This window comes from Lissotriton helveticus, chromosome 10 (assembly GCF_964261635.1).
Source record: "Lissotriton helveticus chromosome 10, aLisHel1.1, whole genome shotgun sequence".
NCBI lineage: Eukaryota > Metazoa > Chordata > Amphibia > Caudata > Salamandridae > Lissotriton > Lissotriton helveticus.
This window is the reverse complement of record NC_136071.1, coordinates 1,131,003,945-1,131,031,153: the sequence shown is the minus strand read 5'-3', so window position 1 is coordinate 1,131,031,153 and position 27,209 is coordinate 1,131,003,945. Positions and strand designations below refer to the sequence as shown.

Here is a 27,209-nt window from a genome sequence, read left to right as displayed (position 1 = left end):
GCTTTTGTATACCAGGGTGGATAGAAAGAATTTAGTGGACAGAGGCACATGCTAGGGTGCATCTTGCCACTTGCATGATAATTAAGAAACAAGAGACAATAAGAGTAGAATTGAAATAACAATCTCACAGTCACATGTGAAGCGCTTGGGCAAGGCACCCAGCCAACCCACCCTGATCACCATTAGTATTCTGGGCGCCATTAGGAACAATAGGCTAGCATACAGGTTTAACCAGTGGTGTACCTTGTTCTTCAATTGGGTGAATGACTCAGTGGCTTTTGTTGGAAAACCAGGCACATTAGATAACACTCCAACAGAAGGGCATGCCTCGGGGGAGATCAAGGACTGTGATTTTGGGGGGTAGCTCTCCCATCGTTTTTATTTCCACCCCCTTCTCAGTCCCCTTCCTCTCCTTCCAGGACTTGGCTGAAAGACCTCCTGTGTTTCAGGTTCGCGGTGTGGAGGGTGTTGTACGCTGATCCTGTGTAGAGGGTCGCTCATAGGGCAGTTAGGGGTCATGAGTGCTGGTGGGGGTGGGGGGGGGGTCATCTGAAATGCCTGCCAAGGCCGTTGAATGAACCCTTGAGGGAGGCAAAGGGATAGTGGAGATTGGAGTGGTCAATCTGGGCAACCTATTCCTGAGTCCAACTTCTATTGCAGTTAAGCGTTGATTTATAGGCCTTAGTTTGGCTTCCATTTTACATACAGATCTCTCAAGAAAGTACCCCACCATGTGCTCAACGTTGTCCTTGGTTCGATCCTCTAGATCTTGCTGCAAGCTTTTAGCCATTGTCCTTGGACCTTTAGACTTTTTGCACATTTCTGCTATTTTTGTTGTTTTCCCTCATGGGGCTTTATAGTTCAATTTCAATTTGCAGTACCAAGGGTACATGGGCTATGAAGGTTGCAATAGGGGCTAGTGGGATTAGAATCCAATGGTATACTTGGTGTGACAGCATCCATGCCAGGGCTCGTGTTGGAAGGGGCAAGAGGGAGTGCACAGGAAGGTCGAAAGCAAAGGTAAGCGCCTCTCAACTGTTTTGATATAATTGTTTAACGCACCCAATGCACGCTGTAGGAAGCAATCAACAGTAGGGTTGACAGCAGGCTTAGCCAGTTTAGTTGGGGTACTGCTCTTCCCCATTCTGTGGACTGCTTTCCCTCACTCCCAAAGCCACGCCTAACAGAAGGCACTGCTGAAAGAACAATAAGCACAGTTTCAAGTAGATCACTACCATGAAGGTATGGGGCGCAGTATCAGCAATGAGGAGTATTGCAGGTAAAGCAGCACACAATTTATCAATGAGTGAATAAAAACAATTTAAAAAGTGGCAAGTATGAGGCAGTGAACCTACGACAGCTAGCGCGAGAACTATTAGTGCAGCACACGTGCAGCCTGTGCCCCTGAGCTGAGGGAACATCATCTGAAGCTTGGACTTTTTACTGGAGCTTTTATGGACCTGCCCTGAATTGCCTTGAAGGCTGTCTGCCTCCTGGCCCTGCAGGAAGAGCAACTCTCCAGGAGGAGCGAGGTTCAGCCAATTCCCAGTGGCAGTGGGAAGAAGCCGACTGCTTTAGGGTGATCTAGAGAGGATCCTAGAGCCTGTGCCTCCCACCCCAAGTAATTCGTAGCACTCTCTATCTGGAACCGCAACACTGTCGTCTTCCTTGACCCCGTGGTTGTGCATCTACCTGAATGCAAAAGGCCTGTATAATGGCTACATCTGCCAGATTGCTGTGAACCAATGCAAAGGCTGCCTACAGAAGTCAGGAGGCTTCTGTCGGCCCACACTTGGACTCGATCTTCCTGAGTGCTGTAGGTCTTTACATGGGATGCAACTGCATGTTTACTGGCGGCCTTCCTGGGGTTACACCTACCTTCAGTCCACTTGGTACCACAACCATCCAACCACTTCGGCTGAGGCCCGTGTCCACACCTGCTCATAGCAGAGTGCTTGGTTTTATGGCACACTGAAAGACTTGCAGGCTCCCCGTGGCTGTTGCCGAGTGTGCCGGAGGGTTACCTTTGTACAAGACAGCACCTAGAGTACTTGAAAGTATTATCTTGTAACCCAAGGTGAAGACAGAGTACATTTGAACAGTGCGCATCTTTTAACTTCTGATTCTGATCATGACGTTAGTCAAGTGTGCAAGCGGTGTACCTGGTCCAGTTTGCAGAACCATATTGCACCATAGTAGGATGGCCGCAGGACATCAGTGGCAAACTATCTCAACCCCCACGGTTATGAGGGGCAGTAGTCCCTGCCGGTCTCTTGCCCCTTTAACCCCCCACCCCCACCTGACCTGAGTGGGGTCTGGCAAGGTTCTTGTTCTGCTTCTTTTTTTTTGTTGTGAAAACTTCAAAGTCAAGTCTTTAGTTTTCTACGGTATCCTTTCTAAAAAGGTGAATATAGCGGTGGGTGAGACTGGGCCTCCTATCCAGATTTTGATATGATGTGGCAATGTGAAGGTCACTAAGCTGTAATCCTGTAGTTTGTTCCCCCTCTACACCCCGTATAGATCGGTGCTTGACTATTGTTGTGCTTTATTACTCATTTCACTTAGGCCTTTCAGACCCTCTTCGGTTTAATTCTTTGCCTTCAACCCAATGAAGGATTTTGTTTGTGACAGTTCAGTCATCAATTATAACATCTCCATTACATTCCTTTTCTATGACTTATTATAGCTCCACTCTTTCCCGCTCTGAGATACGAGACCTCGCCACCAATCTTTATAAGGTGTCATCAGCACTTGAGAGGCGTGCTTAGGCCATCTCAATATATGTCGTCACAGGTAAGTTGTAAGTGCCTATGTTGTACGCAAGAATGATTCTCCCTCGAGGTAGCCTCTCATCTGCTTCAAACTTGTGGAGTTGAGTCGCCTCCTACCAAGTCCTTTTCTGTATGGCCCGTCTCATGATCCTTCCCTTTGTTGCCAGCTGGTATTGTTGCCTTTCATCTGTCATCTGCAGGGATAAGATGACTACCTGCCAAATTTTAGACAAAGTGGCAGTTTTACAGACCAATGTGAACGATGCAAATCATGCAAACTATTAGTGACAAGCTGGCATCAGCGTGCATGTTAAAAATGCGTTTATGTTCTATCTATGTATCTGCTGTTTTTGCAACAGAAGGTAACAATGGTGTTTTTTTTTTTTTTAAATATAACTTTGTCACCTCATGACCCGTCCTGGCCACATCCGAGAGAGCACACCCCGTTTAATAATTCCAACTTGGAAATGTTTTTTTTTTTTTTTTTTTAATGTGGCATTTCTACTATGCGAGTTTCCTTTTTTCTTTTTAGTGAATTAAAAAGCCTTTTGGAAGTGAGTCAAAATAAATTCTGAGAAGGAACTTATAAAATATTTGAATACTTTTTTAAAATTGCTTTTTATTTGCTTTTACATTTTTGCTGTACAAGAGTAAACTTCAGACATTTAATTGATGAAGCACTCGCAAGCTAGTAACCGTACAACAGTAGGGTGTTATTCATTGTAAACTCTCCCCACGCGACACTACGTGGAGTAGGTACTCTCCACATATGGTGTTGGGTTACACACTTGTGCTCTTCCCACGGTGACATCGACATTCTTGTTAGGGGAACATGAAACCGAGTGCAGGCAACAAATAATTAAAGAATATACTAGTGAAACGAAACCATAGACCCTATGACCTTATCACCCCTTGTTGTGCGCCCTCTGTAGCCCACTGCCCGCTAAGATATACCATCAACTCGACCCCCTAACCGCCTCCTTACCATTGGGTGTACAAATTCCCCCCTCTCTCGTTCTCCCCAGTGGTGCTGCCCTCTAGGGACATCTAATGGAACCTTTTTACAATACGCAACATTCCTTATTGACAACAGTCAAGACGGCCTATCGTCCAGTTGAACCTCTTGTTTGATGACGTATGCATCCCACGTGGTAACGCTCTGCAGTTCCCCAGACTTTCAACAAGTTGAATGTAGGGCTGTCTGTTGCACTGTGGCCTACTTGCAATGATCTGAGACACAGTGATGGGTGTGTGGGGGGGAATTCCATGCCTTCCATGCCATTGCAATAAGGCGCTTATATAGCATCAATGCTAGATTGATCGTTCAGCGCTCTTATTTATTCTTTTTGCTCATACTCGTAGCCTTATAGGCAGAAGCCTGGGTTAGGATTCAGTTCCCTGCCCACTAGGTCCGACACATGGATCCGCTCGCTAAGCCAAGATTTCCATAATCTGGGCATTCCCATGATATGTGATAAAAGGATACTGAGATTGAACCCGGAAACCTGCAGCCAATGCTCCTTGGAGAAAAGTAAGATTGGTGAAAGTAGTTAAATTGCAGCAACTTAAACCCTGAATTCCATAAGATTATTTTGATGTACGTTTTGGCATCTGTCCACTGCTTGTTCGTGATGTCAGTCTGCAAGCACTGAGCCCACCTGCCTCTTACATTGTCACATGGTTTCGCTAGCTGTTCTTGCTGTGCTGCATACAAAACTGCCACAGCCCAGCACCTTCCACTTTGTGTTTGTTGTCAGTGTAGTATCGGATTCGTCCGCTGCTTCACCTGATCCCCAGTGTCAGCCAGTTCATGAGCAAATGCTCTATATGTCAGAAAAAAGTTGGGCATATAGGTCCGCTGCCTTCGTGATGCTGGCTGGGGCCCATGGGCATGTCTCAAACGTGCTTGCGATGTTTTTTGTGCCAAAGAGCTCCCACAGTGGGAGAGAGGCAGAGTACAGGATAAGACCACCTTGGTGTGCAAGAATTTAATCCAACAGGCTTGTGCGGCTACATAAATTCTGGGCAGTCGTGTCTAAGTGGGCTTGCTGGTGAAGAGCCATTCCACTAGTCTACTGTGCGATACGTTCTGGGTTTGCAAAGGTGTGGAGCCAGTGTAGCGGCCACTTCAGTTGTGCCGCTGTGTTGTACCATTCAGAGTTGAGAGCTCCTAACCCTCCCTCCACAAATGGGAGTTGTGTTAGAGTGCTACTTATTTCAATTGCCCCCCAGATTAAGTCTGACAGCATTGTATGCAGGTCTAGAAAGAAGGTGCACAACAGTAGAAGTAAGACCGCAGAGAAGTTATACAGTAACCGCAGTAGGATGAGCATTATGGTGATCGCTATGCTGCCCACTGGTGAAAAAGGTAACACACACCAGATTGGCAAGAAGTGTTTAGAAGTCGTCGGGATCCTGCCTAGATTTATCTCCACTATGTCATCGTCATTTTGATGCACTTGGACCCCGAGATATTTAAACATACTGGGTGCCCACAATAGTCTAGTGTCATGGGGTATGATTCCATCACTTAATGACAGCTTCCTAAGAGGAAAAAATGCAAGACTTGGTCCAATTCACTCGGAGTCCTGATTGTTACCCAAAGTCTTCTAGCGTCACCATCAGTCCCTGCAGTGCATACCCAGTCTTGCAGAGGTACACCAGCGCGTCATCTGCATATATTGAGATCAGATGGTGTTTGCGACATTGGGCAATACCCCACTCTGGTGCTGTGTGCTGCAATATGAAGGCCAGCAGCTCTATGGCCAGGGTGCATAATAGTGGGGACAAGGGACATCCCTGTTGAGTGCCATGCGCTACAGGAAATTCAGTCAGTATAATCTGTCCAAGGTGCATTCTAGCCAGGCGTCTCGCATATAGCAATCTTACCTATCTTGGGAACACCAGGCCGATGCCATGCACTCCAGCACCAGACCCAGTTAGGGACAACTAAGAGTATTGAAGGTTTTCTCGATATCCAAGGACACTGCAACATTACGGGGATCCCACCACGGCAATAATAGTGAATAGTCTGCGCACTTTTATGAGCGTGCTACATGTTGGAATGAATCCATTCTAGTCTGTGTGGATGAGCGTTGTTTATAGTGGCAGTAGCCGATTGGCTAGCACATGGCTCAATATTTTGTAGTCTTGATAAGGGATGAATGCGGTAGGAGTGGACATTCAGTGAGGCCCCCCCCCCTTTCATGGAGTGTCCCTTTCATTGAGGTGGAGTGTTCTCGCACGTTAAAAGACATTTTATAGTCCGATATCAGCTTGTCAGCTAACGGGATCCTAGACGTAGGTTAAAACTCCATCACCTGGTGGTTTGGTACGTGTCATCTGAAGTAGACTTGTGCATACCTCCTCTACGAACAGCAGCTCATCCAACTCCTGCTGCTAGAGGGGATCCAGCACAGAAGTAGGCACAGCGAACATGTTTTGGCCCAGCCAGTCCAATGGCAGGCAGTCCCATGGTATGTAGAGCTTGCAATAATAGTTGCGAAAAGTATTACATATTGCTTTTTGTGTATTCACCATGAGCAAGTTACAGTTAGTTATTTCCCCTGTCTGAAGCCTATCTTCGTAACCGTGTCAGAACTCTACCTGCCCTATCCCCAATTGCATGCTGTGTCCAAGAAGGCAGTATAATATAAGTGGCATTATCAGGTGCACAAGTCTGCTTGTCGCCTGCACAATTCATAGTGTAGGGCGATTGCTATTTGCTGTTCCGCCCTTCTAATTGACCCCTCTAAGTCAAATATCTTCCTGCGCAGCACTTTATTACACTCCCCATGTAGCTTTAATACAATGGCCTCTAATGATCACTTTGAATGCACCCCATTCTGTAGTTGCGTTTGTAGCCATCCCCTCATCGTCAGCAAAGTATTGTGTTATGTGTGTATGTATTTGTTCACGGTAGGGAGCATCCTCTAGCACTTCTGGTATAAGTCTCCAAGTCGGACCCCTTGCTTTATGTCCTCACCCAAGATGAGCCCAACTTCAGAGGGTTGTGGTCTTATACGGTGCGTCCAAGATATTCAGTTCCTAAAACTTTCGAGTAGAAGTCCACAGAGCGTAGTCAATAGCCTGGCCTGGCGTGAGGTTTGGTGCATCAGGTAGTAATGGGAATATTGCCTGTCTATGGGGTGACCATTTTCCAGGCATCACATAGATGCTTGTATGGCAGCCAGTCCGTGAACCGGTGTGCATGACCTTTCGGGGAAGCTGAGGGGTGGAGCTATTAGCATTAATATATTTATGCAATAGAAGTCTATCCCCCTCCAGAGCTGGGGGTATGCGCGGATCATGAAGTAACCTGGGGGACAGGTGGTCAAACACCTCCGTTTGCTGCACATTCGGGGCGTAGACTGCAATAAAGGACAACGGTTGGCCATCCAGGAGCCACTCTAGCCTAGAACCATGTGTCTGCCAGCCGGGTCTGTTTGTGTGCGCTGCATCACAAAAGGGACCCTTTGAACCACCCCCCTTTTCCATCCTCCTTACATACCTGCTGCCACTCTTACTTACTTTACTTTTTAAAAGTAAGTATCCCTTATAATCTTTTGAAGTTTTTAAGAGCTGTTTTCTGTACTTTGCTTCAGTCAGTGCAGTGCGTTCGGAGGTTTTCGATAATGATTGCTCATGCGCTCTGAACATGCTCACTTGAGACCGTTTTCAAACTTCCCTGCCTATTAAACATTCATCACCCATCCGTTCCCAAGAGTTCTCTCTGTAATCTCATCTTTATAGATAACTCTTAATTTGCTGTGATAGCAGTGCTATGTAGCGCATTTCCTGACACAATGCAACTATATCTTTACAATTCCCACTAATGCATTGTTATTGGTAATGCCTGCATAAGAGTGAACGAATTGTTAAAGTGCCACAAACTTTACATCAACTCTGATGACGCAGGGATAATGAAGCACTCTAGTGCCTAGAAACGTGGGAAATTATACTGTGAAGTGCAGCACACTGAATGCTTTGTAAAAGATGCTTTATTGCCAGGTTGAAGCACTGATAAAGAGGAGCATAGAAATGCACAAGCTTCACTCGCTCCGTCCTCAACTTCTCTCTGAAAGTTGCTATCCAAAGCAGAATGCGAACTACTAGAATAGGCGCCCAGAGGACACAGCAACTGATGACATAACAATTACTAGGGTACAATACTAAAACATATGCACAACAGATACACATATCAGGGTTGCAATTATTGTAAGCACTATTTTGTCACTCAAACATGTGTATATTTGACTACTCAAGCTGTCTATCGAGAAAATTGTAAATGCTTGACCTCGGTATGAGGTAGGGAAGCTGTGGTGTCTTTAAAGCGAATTTAGATTCTCCAAGTTTGTGTAGAGAGAATCTGGATTTCATTAAATCTGAGCAGCTGAGACTGCTAGTCTTTGTGGTGCGTCAGGGTGGTGGCAGCTCCCTGATACCTCGCTTAGCTTGTGGCCATAATTTTAGTGCAGGATTGTTTTTAACATTGTATGACCGATTTTAAACACAGGAAGATCGTTTTTTACTACTGTGCATTTTACTCTTTGCCTAACCCTTTTGTTGTGCAGGGTCATCGTGGGGGTGCTCTAACTCACCCGATATCTCTTGAAAGCCTCTCTTGGCCCCTTTCACCGCGGCTGGTGCTCCGGTCGTGGCGAGGGAGGGCGGCCATCTTGTGTGTAGTCCTTCTCCCCAGCTGAACTGGTGGCAGCGTTCTAGCTGGGGGAGAGAGGACAGGGCATAAAATTAGCATGCCTTCGTCAGCGCGCAGCGGTCGCGCATGGCGGGCGCGCCCCAGGCGCGCCGAAGGTAAATCAAAGGTCAGCCCGTCTGCCCCCGTCCGCGTCTCGGACGTGGCGGACACAGGACGGGCTGTCTTGCAGGCGAGGAGTCCTGATAGAACTACGATTGGCTATACACGAGCGAGTTTGCTGGCGCTCCGCCCGCCGGCTGAGGTAGGATTGAGATGTGGGAAAATAGATCCAGTTAGACTTAACTCCTGCTCTGCTTGTGGTTTTTCTTGCAGTACTAATGATACTATTCCATCAGATTCCACCCTAGGGGTAGGCTGTATCTCTGCTGCTTTAATAAATGCTCGCTCAATGAGTAAACATACAGCAGAAATTTTTTGGACTTGCTGTTTATTACAGAAACTTGGCTGAATAGCTCATGTGCTCCAGATATTGAGCTGACCATTCCCAGAGGGTTTAAGATCCAGAGGAAAGATAGAGCCAGCGGTAGGGGTGGCGGATTAGCCATTATTTTTAGGGAATCATGGGTCCTCAATATTGAAAATACTGACGATATAGTTGAGGGTGAGATTGTGAACTTTTATTTGGTTTTGTCACCACATTTCACATTGGGAGGTTCCCTTATCTATCGACCTCAGGCCCTCCGGGTCCTTTTCTTAAAGCTCTCCTGGAGACTCTAGTTCCCCGAGCAGTGAGGTTTTCGCGTTTTTTACTGCTTGGTGACCTGAATATCCATGTCGATCGTTCGGAACTTCCAGAAAGCAAGATTTTACATGACTCTTTTGACCTGGCTTCACTAACCCAATGGGTTTACTCCCCTACACATATTGGTGGGCATACTCTAGATGTTATTTGTTCTAATTTTCCTCTGAAGGTCGAGGACCCTCTAATTTTAACTTGGACGGATCACCGGCTGATTAGATTTACATGGTCGGCCATGAAAGACATGCCCAAGTCTCGTAGGAATACGTTCCCTCCGAAGATCAATGTAGGCAATTTTACTGTCTGGCTCGATCAAAATAGACCTATTCTTGGAGCGGAGTTGGATGCTGCACTTCAAACTTTTGAAGGATGGCTAGGAGCAGGGATCTCCGCCTCATCGAAAGGGTCCAATCCAAGTAGAGATAGGATGACCCCCTCGCATCCCTGGTACACGCCCCAATTACGCACACTTAAACTTGCCTGTAAGAAATTGGAGCGAGGATGGAGGGTGGCCTATTGCCCACAAGCCAAGGCGGCTTACCGCGCGGCACAGCAGAATTATTATGCCAGTATTAAACTGGCCGAATACTTTGCCAGAAGAATTGTGAAGGCCAATAATAACAGCCACAAATTTGTTTCCATTGTCGAGTTTTCTCTCCCTCTGTGCAGAACAAGTGTCGGTGAAGCCTTCTACTGAGTGGTGTGAGAATCTTTCTTCTTTTTTTTTTTTATCAAAAATTGCTACAATACAGCAGAGCCTCAGAGTGGTCAATGGTGGGAGTAGGACTGCTGACAATGATACACCCATAGCACTGCCTACCCATATTATGGAGACATTTACCCCCACTCAGTGGAAGACACCTTGCTTGTGATTAAGTCTTTGAGATCCGGTGCCCCTGGTGATACATGCCCGGCCCGAGTGTTGGCTGCAGTGGCAGAATCCGTGGCAATAGAGGTCTCGCAAATAATGGGTCTATCCTTTAAAACATCTATAGTTCCCGAGGAATGGAAACAGGCAAAGCTTCTTCCTTTATTGAAGAAAACGGGTGCTGATCCTGCTGTACCGGGCAACTATAGGCCTATTTCTCTGCTACCAGCCATGGCGAAAATTGGAGAGAAACTTGCTTTTCGTCAGCTTAATGCCTTTGTGGAATCTTCTGAGGCTCTCCATCCTGCCCAATCCGGCTTTCGTGCAGCACATAGCACGGAGTCAGCTTTGGTGGAAATCACAGAGGCTATTAGGGAGTGTTTGGCAGAGCGGTTCTAATTTTATTGGACCTCTCTGCCGCGTTCGACACTGTCCCGCACTCTCTTCTCCTGACTCGATTGGCTGAGATTGGTGTGCTGGGTGCAGCGCTAGAATGGGTGAAATCGTTTTTGTCCGATAGGTCCCAGCAGGTTTGGATCCCACCGTTTTCTTCCTCGGCCAAGCCTCTTACTACAGGGGTACCCCAAGGGTCCACATTGAGCCCCTTGCTTTTTAATGTGTACCTGTACCTTACCCCGCTTATAGTGATGGCTGAACAAATGGGGGCCAAAATAATAGCGTATGCAGATGATACGCAACTTTTATTTACATGGTGGAGTGGTGTGGCTCACTGGTTAGAGGCGGCAGACCCGGGAGCAGAGAACGGCCCGGGACCAGGGTTCAATTCCCGACGCGGCAGGGTCGTGGACCAGAGTCAGCGGACTCGATAATTCTCGCCTCGGTGCCTACTCTAACCAGGGATCACACTCGGCAACTCTGGGCATTAACTTGCCTCATCTCTACAACGGCCCCCCACATTCGCCGGGGATGCCTGGTTTCACCTTGGAGATACCCAGTAGGGACCATTTCACAGGGATAGCCAGGACGGGTTCCCCAGCGGTCTACAGCGCCACGACGCCTCAGGGCAGCAGTGCGCTTTACAAGACACATACATTACATTACATTTTTACATTACATGGCCTGATACAGCACTTGACACTGAGGCCATCTGTTCCTGTCTGTCTTCGGTTTTTAATTGGTTAGCAGCGGCACAGCTGAAGTGCAACGAAGACAAAACTGAAATGTTGTTGTATGGCTCATTTCCGCCTAATTTTAGAGAACTTTTGTGGCCTCTGGATGTTCCCCAGCCAAGCTCAGTTACCATCCCTGCAAAGAACTTGGGAGTATGGTTTGAGGAGGATCTGAGGTTCGAGGCACACATCAAAAAACTTACAGGGGTGTGCTTCGGCTCTCTATAGGCTATGAGAAAGTTCTTTCCATATCTTCCATCTTCGGCAAGAGAGTCGGTCGCGAGGGCTCTAATACTTTCGCGGCTCGACTATGCCAACTCTCTTCTTAGTGGAACCCCAGCCTTCCTAGTTGCTAGATTACAGTTCATCCAAAATGCGACGGCGAGACTTCTCTGCAATGTGCCCTGTAGAGAGTGTACGAATCCATCTGAAAGAGCTACATTGGCTACCAGTGACTCAAAGGATTACTTTTAAAATCCTAACATTAGCATTTAAAGCAGTCAATGATCTGGGGCCTTCGTATCTGAAGAAAAGATTCAGCCGCTAAACCCCCACTCGATCTTTGCGCTCAGCTGATTGTAATTTACTCAATGTACCCCGCTTTCGACGAGTGCGCCTTGAAGGCCAGTCAATTGCTGTCCGGGCGGCTGCGGCCTGGAACATTTTGCCTTTGTTCCTGTGATCAATTCAGAATTTTGTACCTTTTAAGAAGGCACTAAAAACGCATCTTTTTAGGTTTGCTTATTAGAATATTTTTTTCTTCTTTTTTCGTTTCCTTTGGCCACCTGCTTGTCTTTTCTTTCGCGCCAGGACACTCTGGTCGTAACAGAGCACGTTATAAAACAGCAAAAATAAATAAATAAATTAAAACACAGAGGCTAGCATTATGAATATTACGTTTATTTCCAGCTCCTTGCAGCACTTCAAAGTATTACATCAGAAGCATCAACATTCTGGAACTTTAGAATGTCCAACAACATATATAAACCCTGTCACAGCAGCCATCTTCCTCTTTTAAGCTTCTTCGGATGCAATCATCAACTTATTTGCATGAAGAACAACTTCCTCATGCTCTCCTTTACTGGACATCTGAAACAGACATAAAATCATAAATAAACCATTCTTCAATGAGACTTCGTTAAAATCCAAGACATACCTCAACAAGTCCACACCCCCTCCAAATTCCAATCTGGGAGGGTGGGGAGGATAATATTGGCCTCCGTGTCTTTAATGAAATCCAGATTCTCTCTACATAAACTTGGAGAATCTACATTTCATGACAAGACCGGAGGCTAGCAGTATGCATGTTCAGAGCTGTGATCTAAACCACAGACGATACATGACTCATAGGCCTCAAATAACATTTTGAAAATACATCCGCATTTGACCAGTCTGCCGCACAAAAAAAATTCTTCCAAACGACCACCTGACAACAAAACCCTACTCGCCATCGCTCCTCTCACCCAATAAGCACCATACTCTTTCAAACTTACGCCCGCTTCAAACATACAAAACCTCACCCATCTAGCAATAGTAGCTGTAGTCACCGGTCTAAAAGGCTTCACATATGAAATCAACAACTGATTGTCACCATACCTTCGGAATTGACTCAACTTATTCTCATAATCTCTCAAGCATCTAACCACACACAATTTAGGATGCTCCTCAAATTTTGGATAAAAAATTGTAGAAGACATGCGTTTCGTTCTCTTAGTAATTGTAAAAATAGCATCTGTTACTCGCATCTAATGCCCTAACATAAGATACTCTTTTGAATGAGACCAGACAGTAGACTCGCTAGCTTACCAGATAACTGCTTGAGACTCGAGTACTAATTTGCAGGCCAGCCTACAAACAAACAAAAAAGCTTGTTACTATCCCACAAGCTATTGTATCTTGGCCTTGGGGGTCTCCTCAATTTAACACCTTTTATAACCTTACAAACTAACGACTCCCTACCTATTGAGCAACCCCCTACCAAACCATGCCTTTTTAAAAGCAGTTAATTCTGTATTAGCAGACAAGATGAATATTCTAGTAAATTACAAAAATGTTTAATTCTTCTTCAAACCCGTCATCAACTAGTGTATTCTCATCATACAAAATAGGTATGGCTTTCCAAGATAAGTTGCTTCTGAAAGCAATGGGTGGAAATATACCGAACACTACAAATGTATACATTGAGTTTTTTGTGTGTGTGAACCACTCCATGGACTGAAACCACACTCTGCTCCAATTCTCTCCCACCGCACATGGAGGACCTGTGTAGAGGGATTTGTTTTCTGAATGCCTTGGGTGACTGGTGCAGGTCACGTTCATAGGAAGGGATCCAGGCTTGAGATTGCTCACAGTGTCAAACACAGCATATAAGGGCAAAGCATGATTGATGAGATCACAGGACATGAGGTCATTCAACCTTTGAAACCACAGGTAGTACAATTAGTGAAATGATTATAAACCAAATCATAGAAAGACATTAGATCCTCACTAAAGTGCAGACCTAGCTTACAAAATTATCAGAGTAGCATTGTATGTCTAAAGTAATCCCTCCCATCCCCGCATTCCCCTGTTGTGGAAATGCACCACAAGTCCATCACCGCTATGGGGATCTGCTGTGCACACAGCCACATATAAAATTAAGGTTCTAGTCCTTATATGCACTCCTCTGTTTGTGAGAGCCAACCTCCAGATGTGGGACTTTCTTCCAAGGAGAAATAAGGCGCTGAACAATTGTAAGATGGATGTAACAGGTTAAACCTGCATGTTGTTTACGAGGGGGTCTGCTAATCTTGGGGTCTGCCTCCTCACTGAGACTACTGGGTCTGTCTGGGAGAGGGGAGTTTGATGACATCTGACAAGATCTGCAAATCACCGCTGATGGTGCCCATTACTGGATGGACCAAAACTGAAAAAATACAACTCAATAATGATTCTATTCCCCACCATTTAGAGTAGGTTAGGTGTAGGCACCTACATCAATGATAAAAGAGAAAGTTGTCCCATGCCCCTGTAATTCACGGCACTTCTAGTTGACTATGTTTGTCCCCACCAAGTATCAAGTTTGTTTCAGTCAATAAAAACCATAACAATTTCGCAGCTTAAAACTATAAAATATTACAACATCAAAAAACAATACATTCTAAGAAAAAGTGCAGAAAATAATTTTACCCTCAAGAATTGCATGTTTACCTTTACTAAAGTTGTAGCAGTGTTTGTGCAAATACGCAAAACTAATGTAAACTTGTATTCAGACGCCTGTTCATGTTTTTCCATTCAGCGGTGTTGAGCTTTGCTGATAGAAATTACTTCAGTAGAAGAAACTGTTGTTTTCGTTGGCAGTACATTGCATCCATGTGTGGGATAGTGAAGGGGACGTGCCATGAAAGTATTTGGTTTACTTAGAAAATCACCCCTTTTTCTTTAGAGATAGATCCCAATTGTGGTGTCCGTTCTTTAGCCAGATTTTTAGGCAGTTGACTGCGCCATTGAATTTATAACTCACGCCCTGTTTAACCTTTTTTTTTTTTTTTTGTTGGTTGGAGACTGCTATTGGTTTTATTTTATATAAAGTGTAGTCTGGTTTACAATTTTATAAATATTCTTGCACATGTCAAGTAAAGTATCCAGAGCAATATCATTGCTGTATTTGGAGCAAATGTCTTGCCTGGCACCTTTAATCTGTGTGCATGCAAGTTATGTGTAGTGTCTCTAAAAGATCCAGGTGGGATGTACCTCTTTGTAGAGGGCCTCACCACTGGTGTGCCCTAATTTGTCTCCATCTTTTCCCATTTCCTTAGGGGCTCCGCTGTTGCCAAAATAATTGGCAACAATGTGCAATCCCTGAAAAAGTTTGCCTCAACGGTGAATATGTGGGTCTTCGAGGAGCAGGTTAATGGTAGGAAACTTACAGAAATCATCAACAGCGACCATGAGAACGTGAAGTACCTCCCTGGACATAAGCTGCCTGAAAATGTGGTAAGACCTTGTGGAAGCATTTACTTCTCTTTGAAGCAGTGCCGTAAAGTCAAATCCGCTGTTATAACAACATTACAAGGATATGCAAATAAGGCTTTTGAAAATTAACACCAGAGCATTTAAAGACCCCATTAGTTGATTAGACTGATATCAGATCGGTCGGAGAGTACAACAGATAGGATGATGACCTCCAAAGCATAGAAAAATGAGTAGATAAGATCCAACCCTCAAAATGTTCAGATTATGCAGCCGCTTCGATAATGACGTCAGAAGGTTGGGAGTAATGATCAAATAATATGCATTCGCAACAGCTACATAATGCAGCAGATAGGATGATGAATTTAGAGGGTTGAGCGTATGCAGTAGATAAGATTGTGGCATCAGTAAGGACAGGGTATGCAGCAGATATGATAATGACCTCTGAATATTAAGGTAATGCAGTAGATATGAGCAGGACATCCCGAGGGAAAGATAATGCACAAGTCTAGATAATGGCAACAGAAGGAAAAGGCAATAAAACCAGTAATCTTCTGAAGCGATAGGGACACAAAAGAAGAGGTTATGATATCAGAAAAGGCATTTGGTTGGTCACACTTCAGCCATCTCCAGCAGGGCTTATTCGGTCACCTTTTCCCCTTATCTGCTGAAGGTTCAGAAGATCAATAGTGCTTCTTAAATTTATCTTATTTTCCGTCCACCTAATTAACCCTGGGCGTAGGACTATGCTACGCTCGCGGAGCGTGCGTAGTTTGCGCTGCTACGTGCTACGCGAATTGCACATAGCACAGTGCAAAAACGCGTAGCGGGCATTTTTTGCTTGCTTGCAGTCATCGTCAAGTTGGCGACCGCGAGCGAGCAAAATCAACATCACACCGAGACTTTTTCCTCTTTCGCGATCAGCTGCATCAAGTTGCCGCTCGGGAACGTGGAAAATAAACCTCCCGGCGAGATTTTCAACGCGAGGAGGTCAGGTTTGTCATTGCGAGTGGTCGCGTCTGCTCGCGACCGCTCGCGATGAGAAACTACCAGTCCGCGTCGAGAAAGCTGCTGCTAGAGTACAAATCTACTAGAGCGGCAGAAAACGACCCCTTGCACTGTGCAAGATGCCGTTTGCATTGATTGCACAGTGCGGACAAGCATCTGGCATTGTGCAATCAGTGCGAACAGCATTTTCCCTACCGCACTACACAGTTCACGTAGCTACGCGTAGCGCGACTACGCAAACTACGCCCATGGTTAGTTTTAATATAAAGCAGTATGGTTGTACCTTTGCACACGAACTTCTCTTGCAAACTTCACATTTTTCTCTCAAAAACTATGCAAACTATACAAAGTCCTTTGTGACAGGGTTCCGTGTGAAAGTCTCGGTTGTCGCAATACGTTTGTATGCAAGTAATTTGGGAACAGCAGTGCAAGGAATGCTCTCGTTTAAAGCCCTTGAGACCTACTGTCTCAACAGAGTTTCGAGTACTCCCATGAGAAAAGAAATCAGTGAATTGAAAGCTGTGTAGGTGAATGCAAAGGAAAAGCAGGAAACTGTAAAGTAGGCAAAGTCCAATAATTTGGAATGTCACATAACCTTATTGGAGTAATGAAAACTTAGCAGACCATTGGCCTCTTACATCCCCCCCTGTCCCACACCAACCAACTCCTGGATGGTTGAATGCATCCAAGAGACTGTTGTTGAATTTGTAAATTAACCAATTAAAGCCCATCTCTTTTCTAACTTGGGCCATATGCAGTATTTTGTCATCTCCGTGGAGAACAACTTTGCACTTCTTTGCTGATGTACCATGTGCTTCCCTTCCTCACCTTCCCCAATCCTCTAGTCGCCTCCTTTACAAGGTCTTTAAAACCCAAAGATGGTATTGGACCCCACTGTGCTTGCTCGTGCACACGGTTTGTAAGACCAAGCCATGTTTTGGTCTTTCTCCTCTTATACTGGCATTGGGCCTTTTAGTTGTGTTGATGGAGATGAAGGATGAAAGCTGCTAATTCATTGTTCCATACGATTCCTTGAAGAACTCTCTCCATCCCCTTTGAATTGCTTGCCCACCTTATGTTGCAGGTGTGTCGGGGATGACGCATGTTATACTGTCACCTGTCATTGTATGAACTCCTGCATGGAAAATGTCGCTGTTACTGCTGAGCCCTTCGCTGTTCTCTGCAGGATAAGATCATGACCAGTCATAATTGCACGTTATAAAGGGCCAGTTCCTTGTGATGAAGGGCCATCCCTAGCCAGCTCCACCTATTTTACTTTGTTTAAGCAGTTTTAGTAGATGAAGAAGGTGTGAATGTTTAATGAGACCTCCACTGGCTCCCCGTCAAGAAGAGAGTAACTTTCAAGATACTCACCCACACATATAAATGTCTCCACAACATCGCCTTCCACGTACCCAAGAGAAACCTCCGATCCACCACCCTCGCCGAAACCCTGCCATCTGCAGAGCCAGAACAGGTGGAAGAGCCTTCTATGTCCCAGCAAAGACCTGGAACGAGTTCCCGATCAACATCAGACACGCACCCACTCTGCACATCTCCAGGAAGACCCTCAAGACCTGACTCTTCCACTAACCGGAGCTAACCACCTCTCCCCCTCTCTCCTTCTCCCCCTCTCCCCCTCTCCCCCTCAGCATCTTGAGACCCTCATGGGTGAGTAGTGCGCTTCACAATTCCCGGATTGATTGATCGATCAGCAATCAGTGGTAGAGAGAGTGCTATCTTCATTTTAAATTTAAAAGATAAACCACCAAGGAACAGTGTGGCAAGATTCGAAAGTTGCAAAAAAGTGGTTGTGATACGCTCACATTAGTCAAAATTCGTTAAACTTGTAACTAAACAATTTCAAATTCAAAATCTAAGCGTGCCAGGCCAGAGCGGATCCCACCCAAACTCACAATCAATCTGTGAGAATAGCTAGGCCACCTAAGTGTACTAGTCCAATGACTGGACGGCGGACAGCAAGGAGAACAGCATATGCATGTTTAAAAGCTTTTGGAAGCGGAATCAGTGGCAATGTAAGGACATCCTATGCGCACAATATTCGCAGCAGTTCCAAACATCAGGATTCATTTCATGAGAAAGAAACTCTTGCAGCTTGAACTTTGAAGTAACAATTTTCTTAGCTCTTATTAGGATCCAATCCTGAAAATTGACATCGGAAATCAGGTCCTTTTCTTAGTAACTTGGTTCGATTTTTAGTTGTTATCCCAGATGAAGGGTCTGGGGACCAGAAATGTATTGGGTCATAGCAACACATGTATATAGCGTTTGTGAATAAGAAGAATTCCTGTTTTGTTCTCCATATATGTGAAGCAACATTTCGCAACATCTAAAGAAGATGAAAAAGCATAACGATTGTATAATGTAAAAGAAAATTGAGATTTACATAGGTGTCAATTGTGATGAATTTTGAAGGAATAATGTTCAATGGCAGCCCTACTAGGGCAGACAGCATTGCAGGCTGGGACTAGTACACCTAGGTGGCCTAGCTATTCTCAAAGATTCAAAAACTACCAGCATCCAACCATGGTTGTCTTACCACACTCGTTAACAGACTATGCTAAAACGCCAATCCTAGGGAAATCTAATAAATCCTACTCTTTGTTTAAAGGGAGATGGTTTGAACTGCAGTTGTTTTCTACATACTGAGAATCAATAAATGTGACTGGATAAACCAGATGAAATCAGAGTATACATAATTTCAGCATCCCCCAGCACACCTACTCTGGTGTCTATATGGATGTTGGGACAGCTACTTTTATTGATGTTAATGTCCTGCCTTTTAAAGAAGTGGGCTGATAGCAAACATCAGTCCTCCACCAGCTCAGAGGCACACCAATATGCACTTCACCACTAGAGCTGTGAAAGTGGGAGCAAGAGCAAAATACAGCTGAAAAATATTGGATTAGAAAACTCCAACAGCTGCTGAAACTTTGGCAGAATGATGGTTAAAAGATTCCATGCAAAGAAACTGGTTTGAGAAACAAGTGTCTCTTCGCCAAAGCACTCATAACTTGATTTTTCCTTCTCAACAGCTATCTGAGTACATGTGTGCGTTTGGTGCATACCAATTACTCAAGAACCAAACTTTCTGTGGTATTGAAATTGCACTAGGACAATATTCCTCACATTTTAGTGCCCGCTCTACAATCTTGCACTTTAAATACATAATTTCCTCCTTTGCTTTCTTTGAACCTGTTTCATCAGTTGCAATGAATCCACGAGACCGCGGGTGACTAGCTCTTCAATCAATCAATCAATAAAGGCATTTGTAAAGCGCACTACTTACCCGTGAGGGTCTCAAGGCGCTAAGGGGTGGGGAAGCTGTTACTGTTCGAAAAGCCAGGTCTTGAGGTGTCTTCTGAAGGTCAATAGGGCTTGTGTCTGACGTAGGTGGATGTGGAGAGTGTTAATGTCTTGGCGGGGAGGTGGGAGATCGATCTGCCGCCGGTGGTCACTCTTCGGGTGCGGGGGACAGTGGCGAGGGCATGGTCGGCAGAGTGGAGCTGGCTGGCGGGGGTGTAGAAGCTGAGTCGGCTGTTGATGTACGCTGGTCTGGTGTTGTGGACTGCTTTCTGTGCGTGGGTGATGAGCTTGAAGGTTATTCTCTTGTTGATGGGGAGCCAGTGCAGGTCTCTCAGGTGGGATGTGATGTGGCTACGGCGAAGGTTGTCGAGGATAAGGCATGCAGAGGCATTCTGTATGCGTTAGAGCCGTTTCTGGAGTTTGGCCGAGGCTCCTGAGTAAAGGGCGTTTCCGTAGTCCAGGCTGCTGCTGATGAGGGCCTGGGTGACCGTCCTTCTCAGTTCAGTGGGGATCCACTTGTAGATCCTGCGGAGCATGCGGAGGGTGTTGAAGCAGGAGGAGGATACAGCGTTGACCTCCTTCGTCATGGAGAGGGTGGAGTCGAGGAGGACCCCTAGGTTGGTTGCGTGGTCGGTGGGAGTTGGAGCTGTTCCTAGTGCAGTTGGCCACCAGGAGTCGTCCCAGGCCGAGGGGGTGGATCCGAGGATTAGGACCTCCGTCTTGTCTGAGTTCAGCTTCAGTCAGCTGTTTCTCTTCTAGTCGGCGACGGCCTTCATTCCTTCATGGAGGTTGGTTTTGGCGGTGTGGGGGTCCTTGGTGAGAGAGAGAGGCTCAGCTGGGTGTCATCGGCGTAGGATATGATGTTGAGGTCAGGCGAAGTGGGTGAGCGGTGCCATGTAGATGTTGAACAGCGTTGGGCTGAAGGGTGAGCCCTGGGGTACGCCGCAGATGATCTCTGTGCCTTCGGAGCGGAAGGGGAAAGGCGGACGCTCTGTGTTCTGCCGGAGAGGAAGGAGAGGTGGTCCAGTCCAGGACCTATTCGTGGATCCCGGCGTCGTGGAGGCGTGTTCTTGGTGTGCGGTGGCAGACCGTGTCGAAGGTGGCTGACTGGTCTAGGAGGATGAGGGCTGCGGTTTCTCCGTTGTCCAGTAGGGCCCTAATGTTGTCGGTGGCGGCGATGAGGGCAGTTTCGGTGCTCTGGTTGCTGCGGAACCTGGACTGGGACGGGTCCAGGATGCTGTTCTCCTCGAGGAAGCTGGTTAGTTGTTTGTTGACTTCCTTCTCGATGACCTTCGCTGGAAACGGGAGCAAGGAGATGGGTCGGAAGTTCTTGAGGTCCTTGGGGTCCGCCTTGGGTTTCTTGAGTAAGGCGTTGATCTCGGCGTGTTTCCAGTTCTCTGGGAAGGTTGCTGTCTCGAAGGAGATGTTGATGGGTTTCCGGAGAAGGGGTGCGATGGTGCTGCTGGCTTTGTTGAAGATGTGGTGTGGGCATGCGTCTGATGGGGATCCGGAGTGGACGGTGTTCATGATCTTGATGGTGTCGTCGTCGTTGATGTTGGTCCTGGTGAGCAGACGGTTGGTGCGGGTGGTGGTCGTGGGGGCGGAGGTCTCGGTGGTTGCCGGGGCGGTCACGGCGTTAAAGCTGTCGTGGATGTCTGCGATCTTGCGGTGGAAGAAGGTGGCCAGTATGCACAGGTCTTGCGAAGGTGGGATGTCGTCGGTGTTGGGAGCTCGGGTTGGAGAGTTCCTTCACGATGTTGAAGAGCTCTTTGCTGTTGTGTGCATTGTTGGCTAGGCGGTCTTTGAAGGAGGTCCTTTTGGCGGATCTGATGACGTGGTGGTGTCTGCGGGTGGCGTTCTTGTGGGCTGTGTAGCATTCCGGTGTTCGTTCACGGATCCAGTTCTTCTCTAGCTTTCGGCAGGTTTGTTTGGAGGCCTGGAGGTCTTCAGTGAACCAGCTGGCTTTCTTTCTGGTGTGGCTGTTGGAGGGTTTCTTGGGCGGGGCAAGGGTGTTTGCGCAATCGCCGATCCACTGTCTGAGTTTGCTGGCGGCGGGGTCAGTTGGGTCTGTGGGTGGGCTCTGGGCGAGGGTGGTGGTTAGCTGGTCTTCGGTGACTTTGCTCCAGCAGCGGCGAGGCATCTGTTGGGTGCGGTGGTGCGTGGTGGGTTTCCGGAAGGTGAAGTGGATGCAACGGTGGTCGGTCCAGTGGAGTTCGCAGGTGTGGTTGAAGAAGACGTGGGAGCTTGCGGAGAAGATGGGGTCGAATGTGTGGCCGGCGGGGTGGGTGTTGTGACGAGTTGTTTGAGTCTGAGGTTGTCAATCCGGGTGGAAGAGTTGGTGTTGTTGTTGTTCTCGAGGTGCAAGTTCAGGTCCCTGCGGAGGATGTAGTCCGTGGATGCGAGGGCGTGTGAGCTGACAAAATCGGCAATGGAGTTGCTGAACTGTGGTCGGGGTCCTGGGGGGTCTGTAGACGAGTGTTCCTCTGAGTGTTCCTCTGAGGGTGGTGTTGAGGTCAGTGTGGATCTGAAAGTGCAGGTGTTCGTCGGTTGTGAGGGTGTCGTCAGTGTTTGTCGAGACTTTGAGAGTGTTCCTGTGGATGATGGCGATGCCTACTCTGTTGGTGCGGTCCTTCGCGGGTGATCTTGTAGCCTTCCGGGATGGCTATGGCGATATTTGGTGCCGAGGAGGGGTTCAGCCAGGTCTCCGTCAGGAAGGTGACATCTGGGGTTGTTGAGTCGAGTAGGTCCCAGAGTTTGACGGCATGGTGTTGAGGAAGATGCATCTGAGGTAGTTGGGTTCTTTACAGGTCCGTGGTTTGGCGGTGCAGATGCTGGAGAAGCTCTTGCTTTGCACACCATCAGAGTTCTATACTCTTCTTCATTTGGGGAGTACCCAAGGAGTGCTCCTGTGTAGTTAGGAGGAAGCTGTTCCCAACCACATTCAGTCTATAGGTAACTGGTAATTGGTTGCAACCATGGTTAATGCTTGAGGAACAGCCTTATGTCTGTCAATGTTTTGGAAAAGGAAGTCTGATAACTCCCCTGGAGAGCAATTAAAATGTTTCCCATACTATGACCTTTATTGCCTAGGGTGTATGCCCCTATTGTATATTTAAGACCGGAGCCCAGCTTAAAGCTTCTGTGTGTGTGCACACATTAAACATAGTCAGTATGTGGTGGGAGCCTTTTGTGCAGCTCTTATGCATGGTTTAAGCGCATGTACTGTGTATGATGGAGGCTTCCCAAAATACCTCAGATGACTGCACCAGGCTCTCGTGACAAAGAATCCATTCCAGAACTTAGAATAAAATCCTCTCACCTTGAAAAGTTGCTTTCTGGAAAGTCTCATAAATGATCAGGCAGTGTTGTACTGTAAATCTGGCCATTACTGGAAATGTGATCCTAAAGAAAGTGTGCCTTCATAGTTTGTTCTGAAAGCATACAATTTCTGTGCAATTCTATCCTTGTTGAAGGCATTGAACCTGCCTTAGTGTATATTTTAAACACAACTACTCAAAATATTCGAGGCAACATGCATTCTGGGGCAGAAGAAATTTTGAATACATTTTCTGTACTGTGGGGAGGGAGACAGGGTTGTATGAAGACCCCACATCTGTTTAATGTACATATGAATGAGCTACAGTTCCACCTCCTTGATGGCTGGGGGTGGTGGTCTTTTTGTGAGAATAATGTGCATTGTTGTTTTCCTCTTTGTAATTATGCTGCCATGCTTCCTTGTACCACAAGTAAATGATTAACACTCTGGGCTTGAAAAAATCAACTGGGGGGCGTGGCTCGTCATCCGCCAAGATGGCCACATAATCTGTTTGCTCCGACGCAGCCTTCTCAGACCCTTCTACCATCCGTTATCAATCTGCCTGGCCCAGAAGATTTGAGCATTCCAGGGTGTCCCAGCAATGGAGAACGAGCCGTAGAAGTAGAGTCAGTCCAGAGACAGCGATCCTCTGTGACTGACAACACAGAGGCCTGCGCCGACGAGGATCGTAATGCAGTGGGGGGTCCCCGTAGACCGAGAACAGTGCTCCAAAGAACGCGATCGGAGGCGAGCAATTTCTTCTCTATTGAGCGGGCCCACAGAGCACCAGTGCCCCGCCAAAGCCAGGGTCCCCACCCAGAACCATCATAGCCAGGGTACTTAATTATCACGACCGTGATGCAATACTACAAGCTGCCTACACACGTGGGAACCTGCTCCATGAGAATGTGACGATCGGGTTCTTTCCTGATTTTACCCTGTTAGTGCAGCGCCAAAGATGTACCTTCGAGGTTAAGAGGGCGCAGAGAGCGGAGAGTTTTAACTACATGATGATGTTACCTGGCTAAATTCAGAGTAATAGACTTCGGCAAATCATGGTACTTCACAACGCCGGAAGAAGCATGGGACTGGCTTGTGGGAGGACGAGCGGCTAGTATCGAGACAAGTGACAGAGCAGAGACTTGGGCAACAGCTCCCCTAGTGAACTGCAAGAGCCCGCTACAGAGAACAGATCCCCCGGTAGGGCGCGCTCTTGACACTCGTCCACTTGTTGAGTGAGGGGCAGGGCGTTTTTGAATCCTACAGTTAGACAACGCATGGACGACTGAAATTTACATTGGTGATCGGGCCCGATGGACCCTGGGTTGTAACCGTCTACGAACTGGACTCAGGTCTCCTTTCCATCTATGAACCATGTAAGTGACGATCTCAAAGGGAAACCAGGTGGGACATTTTTTAATAACAGTGGAGGGAATGCGAGGGCCACCATCTGCACAAGAGGAGGTGGTGGCGGCCGAACGCTATAAATATCAACGATTCAATTTGGGCGACCGGCGTTCTGCAAATTGGGGCAGTGGGTAGTTTCAGACCTACAGTGCAGGGTGGCAGGGTGGGGGTTGTTAGTAAATGGGATCTGTTTTTGCACTTGTTTGTTATGTAATACTCTTGATACGTTCAAGTTGCTTTTGGCGACACCACAATGCCAGATGCATGATTTCCAGACAGTCACAGGGGGTAGGGGGTTACAGGAGAGGGGGTTACAGTTTCACGTGGATTAGGAATGGCATCTCGAGATACAATCACATTGACAGTTTTGACGTGGAATGTCAATGGCTTAGGCAATACAATCAAGCATACCACGGTCCTACAGTAGTTGCATCGACAATCCCCTGCCCTAGTGTTACTTTAGGAGATGCATCTACGAGGTAACCACTATCTAGCACTCAATTTGGCACTCTACTGGCCCATGCGGGATTCACATCATGCTCCAGAGGGGTGTTGATTATAGCAAAAAATACGACCCCCTTCTTGCCAGGCCGTACTTGGCAGGACTCTGTGGGCAGGTAGGTGGCACTAAGCGGGACATGAGAGGGTCAAACTCTGAATATATGCTCTGCCTATGTACCACTGAATCTGCATGTCAAGACTCTTCTGGAGCTTAACAAAATATTGCTCTATATGCCTCAAGGAATCTTAAGGGTGGGCGGAGATATGAATTTCACGATGGCCCCGGAAGTGGACAGAGGTATGGTTTCCGATAGAGCCACTGGGCCAGAACCATTGCATGCATTTGCGGCGGCAATGGGCTCACAGACCTATGGAGGACTTGCAAGCCGTGTATCAGACAATACACACACATTTCGGCGGTGCATGGCAGTGGGCCCCACCTCCATTATATATTCACACAATGTATTTATGCAGGACTGTTCAGAGACGCACGACACAGAGCCAGGGACATATCTGATCATTCCCCAGTAGAGGTGAAGCTCCGGGGCCCCATCCAGGATTATATACCTCCAGCACGTATGCAACCCTTGCAATTTAAAGACCGGGAGTTCGGCGACAAATTTAGGGAAAGACCGGAACAATACTTTGAGGAAAAGAGGGGATCGGTCACTGCATCCTGTGGCAAACATTTAAGATGGTGGCTAGGGGCCATGTCCAGGCATTGGCCAGGGGCAAGTGAAAAGAAAGCTGCACTAGATATGAAAAGCTAGAGCATGAAATTGTAGCTCTTGAGGAACAAATGGGGCAAGGATGGACACCGGACCCTCCCTAGGCTACAAGCTGGGGCTCCGGCTATGCAAGCTAAAGAATCGGAAGAAAACTCTGCCAGGTCCCATGCAATAGCCACCCAGAGACGGTTGTGTGATGTAGGTGACAAGGCTAACAAATTGATAGCGTGGTTGGAGAGGAGGGACAGAGACCGGAATTGGGTTTTAGAGATACAGAAGCCAGATGGCTCTATAGGCATGCCCGGTAAGGCAATTGCAGAGACTTTGGCAACTTACTATGAAAAAATATATCAGTCAGTCACAGTCAGAACTGTAGACGACAGTGGTGAGCTGTTGAAGGACCTCCATCTCCCGAAACTATCGATGGATGACAGAGAGGAAATAGATCGGGATCTGACAGCGGAAGAAATTGTAGGGGCAATCATGGATCTACAGTCTGGAAAAGTGACCGGACCGAACACTACAAGTGTGTGGCAGAGAAAGTGGCCCAACCAATGCTAAATATGTTTCAAGCCATTCTAGAAGACAGTTGCATGCTGGAGGACCTGAGATCAGCCACCATAGTGGTTAACCCTAAAAAGGGCAAACCCCCAGAGCTGTGTGGCTCATACAGGCCCATCTCCTTACTTCATTTTGAAGCCAAGGTTCTGGTGAAGGTGTTAGCTAATCAAATACATCCGATACTAATCTATGGTAATTCACCCTGACCAGTCTGGTTCAAGCCACATAGGAGCACTATGCTGAGCCTCCGGCGTCTATACGGAGTTATATATATTTTTGTAAACAAATTTTATTGATGATGACTACTACATCGTATAATGTAAAAGATATTCTACGGAGGGAGTCTTTTTTCTTTATAGAAGTTACATTATATATGTCATATACAGATTGTGCGTATTTTACTCTGTGTGACATAGAAAACCGAGGACCATGATGGCCAATGACATTGTTGGTATTGAAAACAGTAGATTTTCAATATAAGAATCGTCAATATAAGGCCATGCACTTTTACAATTAACAAAAGGAACCTGTTCAATCACGTTCTACCCCCGCTCCCCCCCCCCCCCCCTTTAACCCTACCATCCCGACTCCTGGTCAGTCCCACTTCAGCTTCCATGGCTATCAAGATAAGTCACTATAGGCGTAGCACTCTAAGGACTGTAGTTTCCCTTAGTTAAAATGTGTTGGTCTGGGTCTCGGGACCTAAGATAAGGAGTTGCAAGGCGACCTTGTGTGATACGGGATCAGGGTATGCTGTGGGATGATAAATCAAGTGATTCCAGTTTGATCAGCATAGCCTCCCAGTCCATCGAGATGGGTTGTTTCCTCAGCCCCCTCTCTTCCTCTCTACGAAGAGCTGCACCCTCTGCTCTTCCCCATTGAAGCATGTCGGCTTGTCAAGTGGATACTGCGGGGCTTCTAGGGGACTTCCACCTCATGGTGAGGGCTCTTACTGCTAAAATGAGGGCCAAATCTAAAAACTTTAACCGTACCTTCTGTACCCCTGAGTGCCTGCGGAGGCCTATGGGGGCAATTTAGAGCTTCATCCGGGACCGGGAGTTGCGTGACTACGTTCAGCGAATGGCAGACTCTAAATGTGCATGTGATGAACAAGGTGGCGACGCAAGTGACAATGTGATCCGCATAAACGGCGCATGGTGATTAGTGCATAATTATATACAGT

The 27,209-nt window shown here is 46.8% G+C and overlaps 1 protein-coding gene across 1 annotated transcript in view; it reads left to right on the top strand.

Annotated features, from left to right (window-relative positions):
• GPD1L (glycerol-3-phosphate dehydrogenase 1 like) overlaps positions 1 to 27,209 on the top strand; it is a 179,564-nt gene that overhangs the window by 14,343 nt on the left and 138,012 nt on the right. Inside the window, exon 2 of the mRNA XM_078663935.1 lies at positions 15,025 to 15,202. Within this exon, the coding sequence (XP_078520061.1) occupies positions 15,025 to 15,202 (178 nt within the window). The remainder of the gene's footprint in view (positions 1 to 15,024; positions 15,203 to 27,209) is intronic.